This window comes from Varanus komodoensis, unplaced genomic scaffold (genome assembly GCF_004798865.1).
Source record: "Varanus komodoensis strain SLA01 unplaced genomic scaffold, ASM479886v1 scaffold37, whole genome shotgun sequence".
Classification (NCBI taxonomy): domain Eukaryota; kingdom Metazoa; phylum Chordata; class Lepidosauria; order Squamata; family Varanidae; genus Varanus; species Varanus komodoensis.
Window position 1 is genome coordinate 4,062,162 of NW_025335889.1, and position 16,544 is coordinate 4,078,705.

General features: G+C 45.3%; 1 protein-coding gene across 1 annotated transcript; it reads left to right on the top strand.

The window, feature by feature from the left end:
• Positions 1 to 350: 350 nt before the first annotated feature.
• On the top strand, positions 351 to 11,300 carry KCNK15 (potassium two pore domain channel subfamily K member 15). Its single transcript, XM_044440404.1, has 2 exons — positions 351 to 633; positions 10,286 to 11,300. The coding sequence occupies exons 1-2, from the start codon at positions 351 to 353 to the stop codon at positions 11,200 to 11,202; spliced, it is 1,200 nt and encodes a 399-aa protein (XP_044296339.1). The 3' UTR covers positions 11,203 to 11,300.
• Positions 11,301 to 16,544: the final 5,244 nt, after the last annotated feature.

Sequence of the window (16,544 nt, forward strand, 5' to 3'; positions counted from 1 at the left end):
AAGCCAGATGCGAGGAGGAGGAGGAGGAAGGCCGGGCCGCCGCCAGCCGGTTTCAGCCGCTTGTGCGCGCGCAGCAGGCGCTGCTGCTGGAGCCGAGCTCCCGGCGGCGCTCGCTATGAGCGGGACGGGAGGCGACCGGCCCCGGGTGTAGCCCGGAGCTGGTGGCGGCGCAGGGCGCGCTCCTGGCGCTTGGGGCAGGCGCATGCCCGAGGATCGGAGGGGAGCGATGTGCGCGGGGCGGGCGGCGCCCGGGGAGGCCGGCTGCGCCGCCTAGGAGGGTCCAGACGCCCGCGCGGGGCCATGCGGGGCCCCGGCTGATGCTCCCCGCCCGGGGCAGCCCCCTGCTCGCCATGAAGCGGCAGAACTTGCGCACGGTCTCGCTGATTGTCTGCGTCTTCTCCTACCTGCTGGTGGGCGCCGCCGTCTTCGATGCGCTCGAGTCCGAGGCCGAGATCGGCCACAAGCGCCTCCTGGAGCAGAAGCGCAGCGATCTCCGCAGGAAGTACCGCTTCACGGCCGAAGACTACCGGGAGTTCGAGCGGCTGGTGCTACGGGCCGAGCCCCACCGAGCAGGCAAGCAGTGGAGGTTCGCAGGCTCCTTCTACTTCGCCATCACCGTCATCACCACGATCGGTGAGTCTTGCTTATACTTTTGGCCACGGATCGGCGGGACGCCCCCCTCCATTTAGAACCACCCATCAGTGGATCGCAGTGGGGTCTTCCCTGTAATTCTCTATCGGGAGGCTGGATTCCTTTCCCCACCGCAGTTGAATTTTCGCGACCCTTTCATACCTGTCCAAGTACCAAACGAGAGTGCATCTTGGCCATCCCTTAATCTTTCAGACAGACAGCCTAAGTCACCTGACCTAGCCCTTTTGCACTATGTAGATTGAATGCATGAAAGAAGATCTGCATCTGACTTTCCTCCATTCCTTGGCTCTGTGGGTACAGCCCATATACACGTAGAACTTATATAGGTGCAGATGCCATGCTTACATTCTGTTTGTTCTACTTTTGAACTGCTCAGAAACTGAAGTTCTCTGGGAGGTGTGTTATGCGCACACAAACATAATGCAAATGTTAAAACACATCTATACAGTGTGGAATAAAATCCAGATAAATCCAGCAGCAAAGAATAAAACCACTCCACTGCGGCAGAACAAAGTATGAAAACCACAAAAAACAGATTTCAAAATGCTTAGAGCAAGGACATCACCTGGTGCCAGAAAATCCATAGCATAGGTGCCAAGCAAGACCTTCTGTTGAGGGCATTCCATGGTAAGGCTGCCACCCTCAGTTTTCAGATGTTGCCTGCCTGCTTCTTGAAGGGGACCCTGGATCACCTGAAGAAAGCCTACATCTGTACAGGTTGTGCACCCATGAATGCATGGAGATCAGGAGTGCTGGCACCAGGTGCAGTTTTTACTTCCATACATCCAGCATGTACCATTTCTGTGCATGTAGAAAGGACTCCCTGAGATGGCTGTTCTGGTTTAAGAAGTGCCTGCTCAAGCTGCGGCCCATGTAGTCCAGCATTCTTCGCTAAAATCCCACATCCAGCCTGGGGGTCTGCCCATAAATAAAGAACTGCCTTACAGTATACCAGTCATCTAGCACAGTATTGTCAACACTGATGGGCAGTGGCTTTCCAATATTGAAGCAAGATTCCTTCCTAGCCCTTCTAAGAGATGCCAGAATTGACCAGGGACCTTCTGCATGCAAAGCATGTGCCCTGCCATTGAGTGCTGATCCTTTCCTTCATAGGCCATGGCAGACTTGGGCCATGGCAGACCATGATGGACCTGGAATTGAACCTGGGACTTTTCGTACGCAAAGCTGTCCTCTGCCACTGAGTGATGCTTCCTCCCATTACAGACCATGGGGTATATTCAGCTCATTCTGGCTGGTTACCAGCAGGACCAGATTTCCGGCAGGACTTTGGCCTCTTGCCTGTTTTCTCGGTCCTAGAATGTGTGGTGAAAAGAAAATGTTGAATGCGTTGAGTGCCGTCAGTACCACGTAACAGCAATCAGGTTGCACCCACCTTCAACAGGGGCCACTGGGTTTCCCTGGCAAAGGAAAACGCCCAAGCAAATGTTAGCATCTGATACTGAGTCCCTTCAAGCGCATCCATATCAGCACACAATTAGGACACTTTCGGCACAGGCCTAGGCATGTTTATCAGAACGAAGCGCTACAGGGCTTGCTCGCAACGTGGTGCCCTTTGGTCCTTGCAAGAGGTCTTTGCAGGATATAAACGCAATGTAATGATAAGAGATGCTTGGACTTTTAACTCTCATTGGCCCTGGACACCATGGACAGTGGTCAGGCAAGATGGGACCCAGATAGAGAAAGTTGGTTTATCTATCTATCTATCGATTTATATCCTGCCTTTTTCCTCAAAGGGCTCAAGGCAGCTTACATCATTCTCCTCCTCCGTCTTATCCTCACAACAACAACCCTGTGAGGTAGGTGGGGCTGAGAGCCTGTGACTGGCCCAAAGTCACCCAGTTGGCTCCATGGCTGAGCGGGGACTCGAACCCAGGTCGTCTGAGTCCCAGTCCCATGCTCTTCACCACTGCACCACACTGGCTCTCATATAGGGTATGTAGGGTTGCATTCTTATCCTTAATTGAGAACCAGTGTAATATGGTGGTTAGAGTGCTGTACTGGGACTTGGGAGGTTTTGGGTGGTTTTGGGTCAGACTTTCAGGCTACTCTGTATTGCAGAGTTGTGACTGAGGATAAAATGGAGAGGTGGAGGATTTTGTAAACTGCCTTGGGTTCCTTGCAGGAAAAATGTGGGATATATAAATAATAAATAAACTCTCATTTGCCTCTTGACATACCACATGAGTTGCCTCTGTGTTACTCTAAGTCTGCTCTTCTAACATGGATTCTGGCCTTTTGTAACCTTACACATCTTGAAGTGACTGACCAGCACTCCCATGCACCTGATTGTAAGCAATAAGTCACTAATGTATTTGCATTTCTCCTCTGTCCTTGCCACTCACTGCCTGATCTGCTCCATTCATGTGAAGACAATGAACAACTAAGAACTGAAAAGTCAACAATAGCTGTGTATGCTTACTCAGCAGGGCAGGTGTCTCATCAGGCACTTCTTTCTGCGAAGTATCTTCCCTAAGATTTTGCAATAAGTGGTAGCCATGATATGTTCAGATATCCACAAAAGTAGTGTGCTGTACACTCGAGGTACTTTATTTTAAAGACACCTGTAAAATTCAGATGGTATTTGGTTTGGTCACTTCCCTTCCTTGCGCCCCCATTAATTTTGCAAGTCTGTCTAGAAAAAAGGGCATTTAAAATACATTACAGTAAGGAGGAAGAACAGTTACTCAATAACATCTCCCATCTTGTCCCATTATGAAAGTAATTGCTTCATTTCCAGCAAATATAAAGTCCATTTACAGTAATGCATACATGTCATGTATCTTTAACTGTCTGTTGTTTGTACAGAAACAATTGGCTTCAACGAAGCACATTTACACAAGGGAGGGACAGAAACCTAGTGGTTTGGGCAAATTCTGGCTTTGCACTTGGCAAAATTTGTGTGCTTTGGCATAGTTAATATGCATGCCAAGCTGTCATTAGAGAGATGCCGCATTATGTCACTCCAACCCACGGTGTCAGACTCTGTACAACTTGCTTTAATCAGCATCATCCTTTTGTCCTCTTACTGGCTTTCTTTCCAGTGTAAGAAACCAGCATCCAGAAGAGGCTCTGGATGAATGTAGTAATCATGAGATAAGAGGAAAATCTATCTTCTGGATTTGTAACTGCTTAAAGAAAGGAAAGCAGAAAATGGAAAGAAATTGACAGTTCTTTCAATGATGGGATGCAAACAGAGGAATCCTCCAAAAGGCTTTCTTGCGATCACTGTTTTTTAAACTTGATCAAAAATATCTGAAATTCAGGGTGAGTAGCAAAGTGACCACATTTACAGATGGCACCAAAATATTCAGGGTGGTAAAAAACAAAGTATTGCAGAGAACCCTTAAGAATCTCTCCAAACTGAATGATAAGGCCATACAATGGCAAATGTGTTAAGTGTAAAAGGGGCGGGGGTGTGGAATCATCACTGCCTCTACATAGCGGTGACTGACAAGGACAATGTCATGGCAGATAGTTTGGATTTCTTGTTAGGGAACATTAGATGGGAACAAAAATCAAACTGTAATACATTATAAAACTCAATGATGCAACCATAATTGGAATATTATATACAGTTCTGCTCATTGCATCTCAAAAAGGGATATTGTAGAGTTGGAAAAGGGACAAAACGGGGCAGCAAACTTCTGCAGCTCCATTGGGAAGAAAATGTTACAAAATTTGGGACATTTCAGTTTAGGAAGAAAAGATGGGTAAGGGGAAATTGAGGTTTACAATATGACACATGGTGCAGAAAAGTGGATAGAGAGAAGTTTTTCTTCTAGAACCTGGGGTTGTCCACCAATGCTGACTGCTGAGAAATTCAGGAGATACAAAAGGAGATGCTTCTTCACATGCCATCTATTCGCTACCATGTGGTTCAGATACAAGTACCAACCTGGATGACTTTGAAAGGGAATTACACAAATTCGTGATGGATAAGACTATCCATGACATCTTGTCATGATGGCTATATATTGCCTTAAGCATGAGAGGTAGCATCCCTCTCAGTACCAGTCAGTGGAGAATATGTGTCTGTATTGTTGGTTGTGGGTGTTATTGCATTCATATCCTTCTTACGGACTTCTCATTAGGCATCTGGTTGTCCACTGACAAGCAGGACTAAATAGGACTTTGGTTTGATCCAGCACCGCTGCCCTTATCATTCTTATCATTGCCCATGTTGGGTGATCTTAGGTGCCATTGAAGCCTCACAGACAGATAGCTATCATCCACTGAGAAGTTCTGCTGGTCGTGAATACAGAACTATATGGAAACACCATCTCTTGTGAAGTTTCCATTTATTTTAGCAGTACAGTTACAGAAAAATGTAGGTGGCCTATCTTAATCAGGACTGGATTTTAGGTTGTCTTCAGGCACCAAAATGGATTGTCCCAACCCTGGTGCTAGGATGGGTAGAATTATGAGAACTACTTATTTCAACACATAAAAACTCGATCTCTTCCCATCACTCTCCTTGCCTACTGTTAGCATGATAACTTCTGTATTTGGAATTTCTTTCCCCCTAAATTTCATGCTTGTAATTTCAGTGCAAAACCTTCAGTGGCTAGAATAAAGAAGGTTTCATTGTCTCGTAAGTTGGTATTTTTTGTTTATAAAACCCTTGCATTTTATAGATTAGAATTTCCCAATGTGGGGATAAGATCACTGTGACAGTAGACAGGGTACGTGTAATAGCTCATGCGATCACGTGCAGGGTGCTTTTTTATTGTACTTATTACATACTTCATTCTAAACTCAAAGCATTATATGGATGGTTTTCACTTCATTTCCCATCCAGAGCATCACACACTTTTCTTTGGTCTCATTCTTCCAGTAGGATCCAAAATCTGACAACCGCTTTACACAGGAGGCTTTTCTTTTATAAATGTAGAAGATAGGACTGCTTCCTTCCATGCAAACCTATACAGGTTGACATCAGAAACTCTTTGTTCCCTTATCACCAGAGGAATGGCAGTGGGGTACATGAGACAGGTACGAAGTAGGTAAAAGCGGTTGCACAGGTGATTCCTCAGGAGACAATCAGAGAATCAGGTGAGTAAATACATGCGAGCAGCGCTTTTCTACATTGGCCCTACATGTCCCAAATGGGTTGGCGCTGTGGATGCGTTAGGAAGGCTATGGAAGCCTCCCGAGTAGCCTGGTTAAGTAGTGTGTCAACTCTGCTCTCCAAGTTGAGAACAAAGATAATGCCTCTTGCCATGGATCTTACTCAGTTCCTCTCTCCCAGAGTCTCTCAGTATCCCCACAGGCTGTCATGCCTGCTTCGTGAGAGATGGGGGAGAAGGTTCTTCAGTAAGGCAAACAGTTTCCTTCTCACAGCAAAAGCAGCCTTTATCTGCAGAATAGTTGTGGGAAAGCAGCTTCTAGGTGATTCCCTCTGTGCTCATCCTAACAAACTCGAAAGCTTAACACCTTGGTAAGGCTTCAAGAGACTATCCCAGCTTTTGGACTATGGGAAAATTCACTTTACTAGCTGTTTAAGTCTTACTAGCTGTTAAATCTAAATGGTGACCTAGAAATATTTTGAATTAATGATTAATATTTTGAATGTCATGTTTTTTGCAGCGAATGCATGCAAATAGAAACTCTGTATAATAGTGTAGTGCCTTTCTACACCTCCCACGCTAATGGAGGTTTATAAGACAAGGGCTAGAAAGGTTATTTCAGGAGTGGGTTAGATGTTGAGTAGGGAGTGACTTAGTTAGCTTCTAATGCACATTTCTATAGAGGAGTGCCCAGAGCAGACTATGAAATCCATAACAACCCATGTGAAATTTAATAAAAATGCATTAAAATCCATACCATAAAACAAACTGAGTTCCCATACAAGTCAGCACCAGAGGCCTGAAGCCATACTTCAGTGAGTCAGCAAAATAGGCCTGACAGAAAATCAAAACAGTGAATGTGTTTTAGGCTTTTGATTAGCTTTCTAAATCTTAGCCAGGCAGTCTAGTGGGCAACCCTGGTGATAATCTGGTGAACCCTCCCGCATGAGAAACAAGGGGAAATTAAACACAGAGTTTGGAGTCTTGAAACAGTAGAATCTCTTCTTACTCTGCCTTGAATGTAGCTTTTGATTAATCTTCTCCATCCTTGTTTCAGCAAGTGGCTGTGCAATTCCATTCCATCAAATTATTTCTCTGTGTATGATAGAGGACAACAAATTTAATTATGTTTGCACAGCTAGAGTATGTCGATGAGGGATGCAGTTGAGGATATATTGGGCTAATTGCAACTACCTTGGTGTGGTCCCCTCTGTGGTTCTCGAAAACATGACTCAGGAGATATAAAATATAAAAAGGCTATCGATAGTGGACAACATTAGCATCCTGCCTCCCTGCACCCTGTACGCTCACCTTTCTGTATATTTTGTCTTATTTTCTAAAGCATTGCTTCAATCAATATTCATGTGTATCAAATCCAACACTAAATAATTAAAATGACAAAGTACTTTAGGTCTGATTCTAATACCAGATCAAATGAGAAGGAACTCCATAGAATGCTGTGAAAATGTGTGTAAAAAGTAGAATCTCTGCTGTTTTATCCACATGAAAAACTGCATATTCTGGAGTCTACCTGAGAACCAGTATAAGATAGTGAGTATCGTGTTAGACTTGGGTTTATGAGACCTGGGTTCAAATCCCCACTCGGTATGAAGTTTTCTGGGTAAGCTTAGGCAAGACAGTGGCTTTGTTCGCACAACATAATAGCCCAAACCTTATACAACCCACGGTCTGTTATAGGGTTATGCAGGTGTTTTTATCTTTGCTCACCTCCTGCTGCCTAGATTTGGGTGGTACTCTAGCTTGAATATTCAAAAATTCTCCAGCACATGTCAGAACTGACTGTGACTTAAATGTTGTGGCCATGGTGGGCTGCACTGATCACGCCAACTGAATTCACATGACATGATAACACCTGTAGATGCCTATTTGTGGATACCTAGCTACCCTGTCAACCATGGTTTGTTTTAGGATAGGTTTGTGGAGATGGGGTCTAACTTTCACACAATACAGCATTTCCGGCCAGACAGTTCACATCTGGAATGTTAGGGGAGAAGAAGCTGGCAGGTAACCCCAAAAAGTCAAGCTTAACAAGCAAGATAACTCAGGTAGCAACTATGAACCCAAACTATCTTAGATATGGGGGCCAGGGGGGATACACTGTAGAACAAGGTAGAAATTCCTAGATACACTGAGGTGGCACCAAGCCAAACAGATGGACCAGGTATGTAATGTCAGATATTACTATGGTTCAACCCACAAGCAGCATGAACCACCCTGAGGGTGGATTCAAGACCCGGGGGGGGGGGATTTCAGTTTGGAATCAGCCCTTCACATGGGCAGAAGCTGTTCCCACTGATGAGCAAGATTAATGCAACTTGTTAACAGCTGCAATAGAAAAACTCCTGTAACATGGCAAAGGCTATTAAGCGTCAGTAAAGTTTTTTGTTTGGCTGTCTCCCCACCCACGTCCAAGTGCAACAGAAGAGCAACTGCCATTGGTTTGGTGTCTCCTGCTGTGATAAAGAGGTCTTTTTGCTCATGGAGACTTTCCCCCCTGTTTGCCCCTGTTTTTTCCAGGGATCCCTTTCACAATTTCCATGTTGACAGCCAGTAACCATTCCTTCAAATGCTCAACTGGCCCATTGGAGGGACTGCCACTAGATAGTCAGCTGATTTTGTTTTGTTTTGTGCCCTGGATGTGTGCATTAAATATAGCTTGTAAGTGGGCTAACAAAAGTGTGCAGTGGTGCACTTTTAGAGATCTTAACTGGGCAGCCTTAGGTGATGTGCTGGTGGGTGCCTTCTGTCAAAGGCCATGGGAGACTGGCCTGAACCCTGGAAGTGCCAAATTTGGCCCCCGAGCCTGGGGTTCCTCATCCCTGCTTTAGAGCCATACAGCCTAGAAAAGGAATCACATTTCCTTACAGTGTCCCAATCTCGATAGCTTACTGCTTCTGATTCTGACCCCATTTCTCCATTCACTGCTTATAATTCAGTACCACACTAATCTAGCCAAATGAGGCTTGTTAGAATAAGACAATGGAGCAAATTTTTCAGCCTGATTCAGGCTGCTGGCTGCCCTTTGTTTCTTTTTTCATGTATGTTTCATTATGAGTTTCAAAAAGCAATACAAAAACAAGCAGAAATTAAATGTTACAGTTTTCTTCCACGAAATTGGAATGTATTGCAATACAGTAAGCATGCGTATCTGATATTCCCCTATACATTTTATGTAGAGCTATTCTTGGGCATAGGTATACAAAGATTTCAACAAAAGCTGTCAAGATAGGCATATATTTATCCCTTGATAGATTATACCTAAATATATGCATTCAAAAATGTAAAGCATGCTCAAATAATCAACTTGTTCAGTTATCAAAAGTAGCTCTTTGTCCGTCCAGTTTTGTAATATTAGTCTTTAAGCTGTCAAAAGGACACTAAGAATGCATTTATCTTGATAAGGCTACTGTGAGCTCTGTGGTGGGAATTCATGTCTTATTGAACATTTCACTCGTAATTCAGTTTTGCAAATAAGTCCGGAGAATTTATTAACTAGCAAAAGCATTTACCCCTCTTTTGACCACACAAACACAGGCAAGTAGTTGCTCTTTTCATCCTGAGTCAATATGAGGCCTCGCAGTAACTGCAAAAGGGCTCATTTTTGATCCGAGACAAAAGTGGATGAGGCAAAGCAAGTGCTACATGTGAAAAGGCCTTTGTTTGGCTAAATGTTCCCCCACAAGATATGAATTAGAAAAATGGATTTCAAGTTTCAACCAGTACAGGTAATTTCAGTTTTAATCTTTCCTGAGGCTATGCATAATAAAAATTGGCAAAACAACACTTAACCTAATGATAATAGTTCTGTTTACACTTTTAAAGTCAGCATAAAACACTTTTCTTGTTGGCTTTTAATTTTGCTTGCTAGAGGTTTTCACTCATACCCCTGGCTTTCAAAATATACTAAATCTGTCTGTCTGTCTGTCTGTCTATCTATCTATCTATCTATCAATTATCCAAGTTACCCAGCTGGTTCCATGGCTGAAACAGGGACTAGAACCCTCTCTCTTAACGACTACACCATACTAACTCTCCTTTGTGCTCATGTTTTTATTAGTGGTCTCTCTTCTTTCCTCCTTTCATTTTTTTCAAATTTATCCAGGCCTAAGCCACTCTTTCCCAACTATGGACATCAAGACAGTGTTGGACTACAACCCCCATCATCCCCAAGAAAGTGGTTGAGAATGATGAGGTTTGTAGTCCAGTGCCATCTGGGGATCCACAGTTGAAGAAAACTGCACTAAATACTCTCCTTTTCTGTAATTACTCTCCAAATTCTAGTCTTCTAAGGCAGGCGAGATGGCTTCTTTTCATTGTACATTCTCCTGTTCAAAATTTGGCCGTACAACCCAGAGGGTCATCCAGTCCTTGAGGCCAGCAATTATATTGTGCTTCACTTGTCCTGCATCCCTCAATGGCCAGAAATAAGCATTTCCCTGTGAGTTTTTGACAAAATGTTATCTCTTTAAGAGCTACTCTTATTAATGTTTATTTTCCCCTTTCTGTATTACCTTTTGTTCCTGTAGGGTATGGACACGCTGCTCCGGGAACTGATGCTGGCAAAGTTTTCTGCATGTTCTATGCAATCCTTGGCATCCCCCTCACCCTGGTCATGTTCCAAAGTCTTGGTGAGCGCATGAATATTCTTGTCCGGATGGTGCTGAAGAAAATTAAGCAGTGCCTGGGCATGAGGCAGACCACAGTGTCCATGAAGAACATGGTGGTGGTCGGCTTCCTCTCCTGCATGGGGACACTGGGCATTGGGGCAGCTGCCTTCTCCTATTTCGAAGGCTGGACATTCTTCCATGCCTTCTATTACTGCTTCATCACATTGACCACCATCGGGTTTGGAGACTTTGTGGCTTTGCAGAAACATGAAGCTTTGCAAAAGAAGCCCCCTTACGTTGCATTTAGCTTCATGTACATTCTGGTGGGCTTGACCGTGATCGGGGCTTTCCTGAACTTAGTTGTCTTTCGGTTTTTGATCATGAACTCAGAAGATGAGAGGCGGGATGAAGAAGAGAGGGCATCTTTGAGGAGAGCCAGGAATTACATCAACCTGAAACCCAGAGAAGAGAATCAGAGCAGGAATGATAACCTGCTTCCTATAGAGGACCGAACCAGCCAAATGAACCTCATCCCATTGATCCAAGAAGAGGCCGGAAGGCAGCGGGGCAAGTCTTTGAGTTCCACCACGCGAGTTCCTTCTTTCTGCACCTGTCTGTGTTACAGGCCACGGCTGAGCAGGAGTCCAGATCCTCCTCACGCAGAAGCCTTCAGCTGCCACACAAATCTTGTTTACTATAATTCGATTTCTTATAAAATCATGGAAGTCTCTCTGGGTGGCAAGGACCACACTGGTGTGTCTTCTCCCCGGAGTACTCTCTCATCCAGTAGCCCCAGCTGCCGGGAGCACGCCCGACTCCGGAGGAAATCTATTTAAGATGTGTGTGCTCTTTGGGACCTTTTTATGTTTTATTTTTACTCCTAGTGGTGTTGTACCGCTGAACTTGTCTTTTGATGATAAATTATTAACTGAGATGGCGACGTGTTGTGATTTGCCCCCCTTTCAACTCATCCTTCCTCCTCTTTCCTTAGTGATGTGCTCTGCCGTGGCGTCCCACACGTGCCGTTCCCAGCTCCATGATGCACTGCCTGAGTGATGACATTCACATACAAATAGTGAAGAATAGTTTCTCCTGGCCACATAGGTTGCACATTTGCATTAGAAGCCAAGTGCTCAGGGGAGTCTAAGTAACAGAATTCTACAATGTGTCAAGATTGCCATGTCATCTGTGGAAAGCCCTAATGATTCTCATGGGGAAAATATACAGATAATTTCCAGGTGCATCATTGCAGTCTGTATTCTAGGATTGTTCTGACTTGGTGCCCAAACTGGGGAAGTGGTCAGGGTTAAGGCATACCTCCTACAGTAGAGGTAGGCATACTTTAAGCAGGTGGGGTCTACCTTGTTTTTGTTAGAACCCCATGAATTGTAAAAGGTATCAACTTCAGATTTAAAATTTGGAGTCCATTGGTTTGTTTTCAATACCAGAACTGAATGGAGTTCACAGTCCTTCTGCACGCAGTTCCACTTCTGGTTACACTAAGTCAGGGAAACATGCCTTGCAATATTCCAGATGTTTTGTTTTCAACCCCCATGAGCCCTGCCAGCATGGCTGTCATGCAGGGGGCACAGGCGCTGTAGGCCAAACATCCAGAGAGCATCAGGCTGACAACACCTGCCCTGAACATTTTTCATTTCAATGGTGTAATTTTGGGCAACAAGAGTTACTTTGTGCCTGCTACTATTAAACAACTGAGAGTCAGAAATCCTTGCTGAATCTACTCCAAATTATCCAGAGATCTGCTAGTTGATCTGGATTTACCTTCTGGCCCCTCATGGCCACTAAGATGGGGTGCCTCCCCACCCAGCACCCTTTCTGCAAGTTCTGCATTGCTATCGGCGTGTCTGATGATGCATGTACCTGGCTCTGAATACAGTGGTAGTTTTGATTAATTGTTCCATGGTTTATTTTCATTTGTATTCTGGTGAAGAGCAGACGGTCTCTGGGGAGTTTGCAGTAGTTCACAAAAGAACATACTACAAGTGCAATGCAATAAAATGCAGTACAACATTTCCGTGTCCAAAAATTAAACTGTAAAAAGAGATACAAAACCTGCGCTGAAAAATGACAGTGCTGGCATCAGGTGAGTCTCAGTGGGGAGACCATTCCACTATAGAGGGCTGCCACAGAGAAGGCCCCAGGTATGTGTTGTAGTGTCCCAGTAGATTTGGGGGAAATTGTTGAATTTGGGGGGATATTCTGGGCAGCTTCTTAACTTTTAAAAAAGATTCAAGCCCCTGGCAACTTGGTTTCATTCTAAGAGGAAGGCTGTACATCTAGCCAATAAAGGGTGAGCCCATCCCCGCCGGGCTCCTTGTTCAAACGCTGAATGTTTGCAGGATGCTACTGTTCTGTGGCATGTTTCATAATGGCAATATTGACATATGGGACTTTTTTCCTTAAAGCAGCTCTCATCTGCTGATTTGCATTTATAATGGTAACACAGGAAAATATTCTCGTGCAGTCATGCCAATTTTAAAAGCATATTGGAGCAGAAGGTACTGTTTAAGTTGAGTAGGAAGAAAGGAACTCTATAAAAAGACAGTGCCCGTTTTAAGGCATAGGAAGTTGGTCGTGTGATAAGCAGTTTATTTAGCCAACTTTCATAAGCAGAGGTGCTCCAATTAAAGGAGTTGCTGCTGCTTCTGCATTCCTGCAAACCTCCATCCCTCATCAGCTGTGCCTCTCCCTAGCCAGCACTTCCTCATGTTGGCTGGGGTACTCCGGCTGTCTGCCCCAGACCTGTGCAAGTGGAGAAAGCAGCCAGGATGGAGGCACCAATTGAGTCCCTCAGCTTACGCTCCAACTCTTTTGCATTCCCTCCCACTCTCCTCTGCAGGCCTGAGAGTCAACAGTCAAAAAGAGTATCTTCTCAGCTAAACCAACACTTGCTCCTAGTAGATTGCAAATCCAAGCTGAGGTTGCAGAGCGCCTGGCACTAAAAATGAGAAGGACTTGTTTTTTCAATTGTACATTTATATCTGGACTTTTGACCTCTTGCAAGAAATGCAAGGTAGCTTATGTGGGCTTCCTGCTTTCCGTGACCAGGTGAGGTTGCCAGTAAACAGTTCTGGGAGTGAAAAAGCCCAATGCCAGATGGCCCAAGACATGCCCGTGGGAAAGGCCGACCACCTCACCTTTATGATGGCCAGGTGGAATGTCTCACTGGTAGTTTCTGTAGTACTTGGTCCTGTTGAGGAATTTGGACTGCAGACCTCCCAGTGCCAGCGCACATCTCCCCCACCCCCTGTCTCTGCCGTGTCTTGCCACTTGCTGTCATATCTTCCAGCCCCACGTGTGGCACAGGCGATCTCCTGAAACATCACACAGTTCTCCCCTCTGCAAAAGGACCTCCCCAGAGCCAGGAATGTGGGCATGGCCACCTCTCTGAAGAACTGAATTGGCTGCTTTCTGAGTAGAGAGCCTGCCCCCCACTGATAACTGAGCAATTATCAGTGGGGGGCAGAGGGTGGTGGGAGCCAGTGGGGGCCCTCACCTGCCTGCCCACCCTCAGAGGACAACGCAAGTGTGGGCAGTTGCTCCAGAAAGTCCCACTGGCTGCTCTTGCTGCAGCATTTGCCACAGCAGGTACATGGGGCCACTGGTTTTGGGGAGCTTCTGTTGGTGCTGCAGGCGGACAGTGCTCCTGAAAGTCCCACCAGGTCACCTTTTCTGCTGTAGCAAATGCCATAGCAGGTAAGCAGCTGTGCCCCCCCCCCCAGGTAGGGGTGGAGGGAGGAGCACTGTGCTCTCCCACTTTGCCTGTGGTGGGGCTTAAGTCTGCTTCAGCAGAGGGCTGGCACTGAGACTTCTCCATAGAACAGCTGGACACAGGAATGTAATCCAAGAAGACTTCAGATCTCATTCTCAAAGTCCTGCTGAAATCAAACACTCTTCTAAGGTCAGAGATTAGGTCCAGGATTTGCCTTCTGCAAAAGGAAGGCCTCTGCTCACAAACGTTCCCTTCACCCAGGGTTTGGGCACTTCACTGCCAGCCTCCACAGCTTCCCCCATTCATGAGGGTCCCCTAAATTTCTATACAGCATTTTCAGGGGGTAGAGGGATTTCCATGGAAAGCGGGGCACAGGGAAGGTCACTGGGGATTTGGAGCAGCCCAGGATTGGACTTTGGGAGGAAGGAACTGGGTTTGGATAATCCTCTCTTGCCTACCCCTAAGCACATCCCTGTGAACTGGATAATCAGCTTAGGATGACAACCAAGAGGAGACTTGGTGGTAATCACAAATCCTGGTTAGAGATCTTACTTCACCCATGCATTACAAAGGAGGAGTCGACGGAAATGTGTACTTTTAACCGGGGGAACCGGGGATTTAAGAAGGGAAATGGGTGCATTTGTTCATTCCTCCAGCATTTCAGAAAATAGGCAACTATTCCCTGTGCCACCTCCCGGATTCTGGGTGGCCATAGCCAAGGCGCACTCCATGGGCTGCTACCTTCTCACCACCACTTGCGGCAGCTCCTATTGCTCCTCACCCTCTCCTTCATCACTGCTACCACCTGCATCCTTGATAAGTGGGCAGCACGGCATCGGCGGCATCTCCTCGTTATCGCTGCTTTCCAGGCCAGTGCAAGAGGCAAATGGACAGGTAAGTTCCGGTGGTGCACAGGGGAAGGGACCCCTGTGGGGTTTTGTTCATGGGCTGCTGCAGTTTGGCCTCAGCAAGTGCCCACTTACGTCTTCAGCCCTGACTATGGCTTAAAAGCTCCTTTCTCTCCAGCCCCAGGACAGATTCACCATGATAATTTTAGACAGAAAAAGGGATCTGCATTTTTCTGTCCAAATATACATTGCACCCTATATGGGCCAATTTATACTAACCTTTGTGTATGCTCAGAGTCATGAATTTCTGCTAAAAAGAAAATGAAAGTATTTCTGTCTTGATAGCACTGCTAAATTTTTTTTGAAGGATATTAGTAAAAACCCACATTTGACCTTAAATTTAAGAGTATTCCTGGGCATGTAAATAGGTCCCAGGACCGTACAATACAAATCTGCATAAATTTTGCACTTGCTGATTTATTTTTATGCATGCAGATTCAGAAATAAGTGCTAGGATAAATTTAAATTTCACAAATGGGAAAGCCGGACAATTGATTTCTCATTCACTTGATCTCAAATTCTTATTTGTACTCAAAGGAATTCATGCCCCCAAACATTCCAAAACAGTAGTTTCCCGTTTCCCCCCCTCAATGGTAAGCTTAACTGGTACCCAATGAAAGGAATGAGGAAGGATTCCGCTGCAACAGCCCTTGAATGGCAATTAAGCTAGGAAAAAAACCTCTTTTGTTGGCATCAGTGATTACTCGGAGCTCTGAGAAACAGAACTTGGCTGTAGGTCCAAGCCTTGGCGTGCCCCTGGTTGAATATATCTGCAATAAAGGCTTTTGAACCCCTTCCGATAAACTACTCTACTGCTCTGTTTTAAGTGATCTTTAAACTGCATCCACCTGGTTGCATTTTGATCATGTAAAAGCATTGCACACTGTCCATCATGGGTCGTGGGGGTGCAGCACAGTGCAACATGCCTGCAAAATGACATACTATACAGCATTGTGGGTGAGGATCAAATGCAGTTGGGGGCCTCTGGGAAAAACCAGAGGAGGTCACTATTTGATACCAATGAGTGCCATCTTGTGGTCGACTTTTAGAAGTGCGATTTGGCAATTCTTGTCTCCAGGAATTTGGGAATCCGTGGCAAACAAAAGAAAAGCTCTTGTGCATGTTTGCCAAACTGAGCTTCAGCTGAGACCAGAGGCAAGAAAAATAAACATAAACTTCAAAAGAGTACATTCAGTCTGGGTGTTTCCATGGCTGTGGTTTATCCCAGTGTAAGATCAATGCATGGTCAAATTCTTTGGGAGCCAAGCAAACCAATGATTGTTGGATTGAGGACACAACCCAATGCAGATCAAAGCTCACCCAAGCCAAAATAAATCTAAGCTGGCAATCTTGTGCACACTTAGCTGGGCCTAATAGACACAGTAGTGCAGTGGTAAATTTTGAAGTACAGGCACTTATTGTGAGAGTCCCTCTTAGTCATGCTGCAAAGGAGAGGCAAAAATCCAGGCTAGTGTGTTGATCTATGTCAACAAACACATTCTAGTAGTTTTCATCTCCACCAAGAACAGTTCTTTTG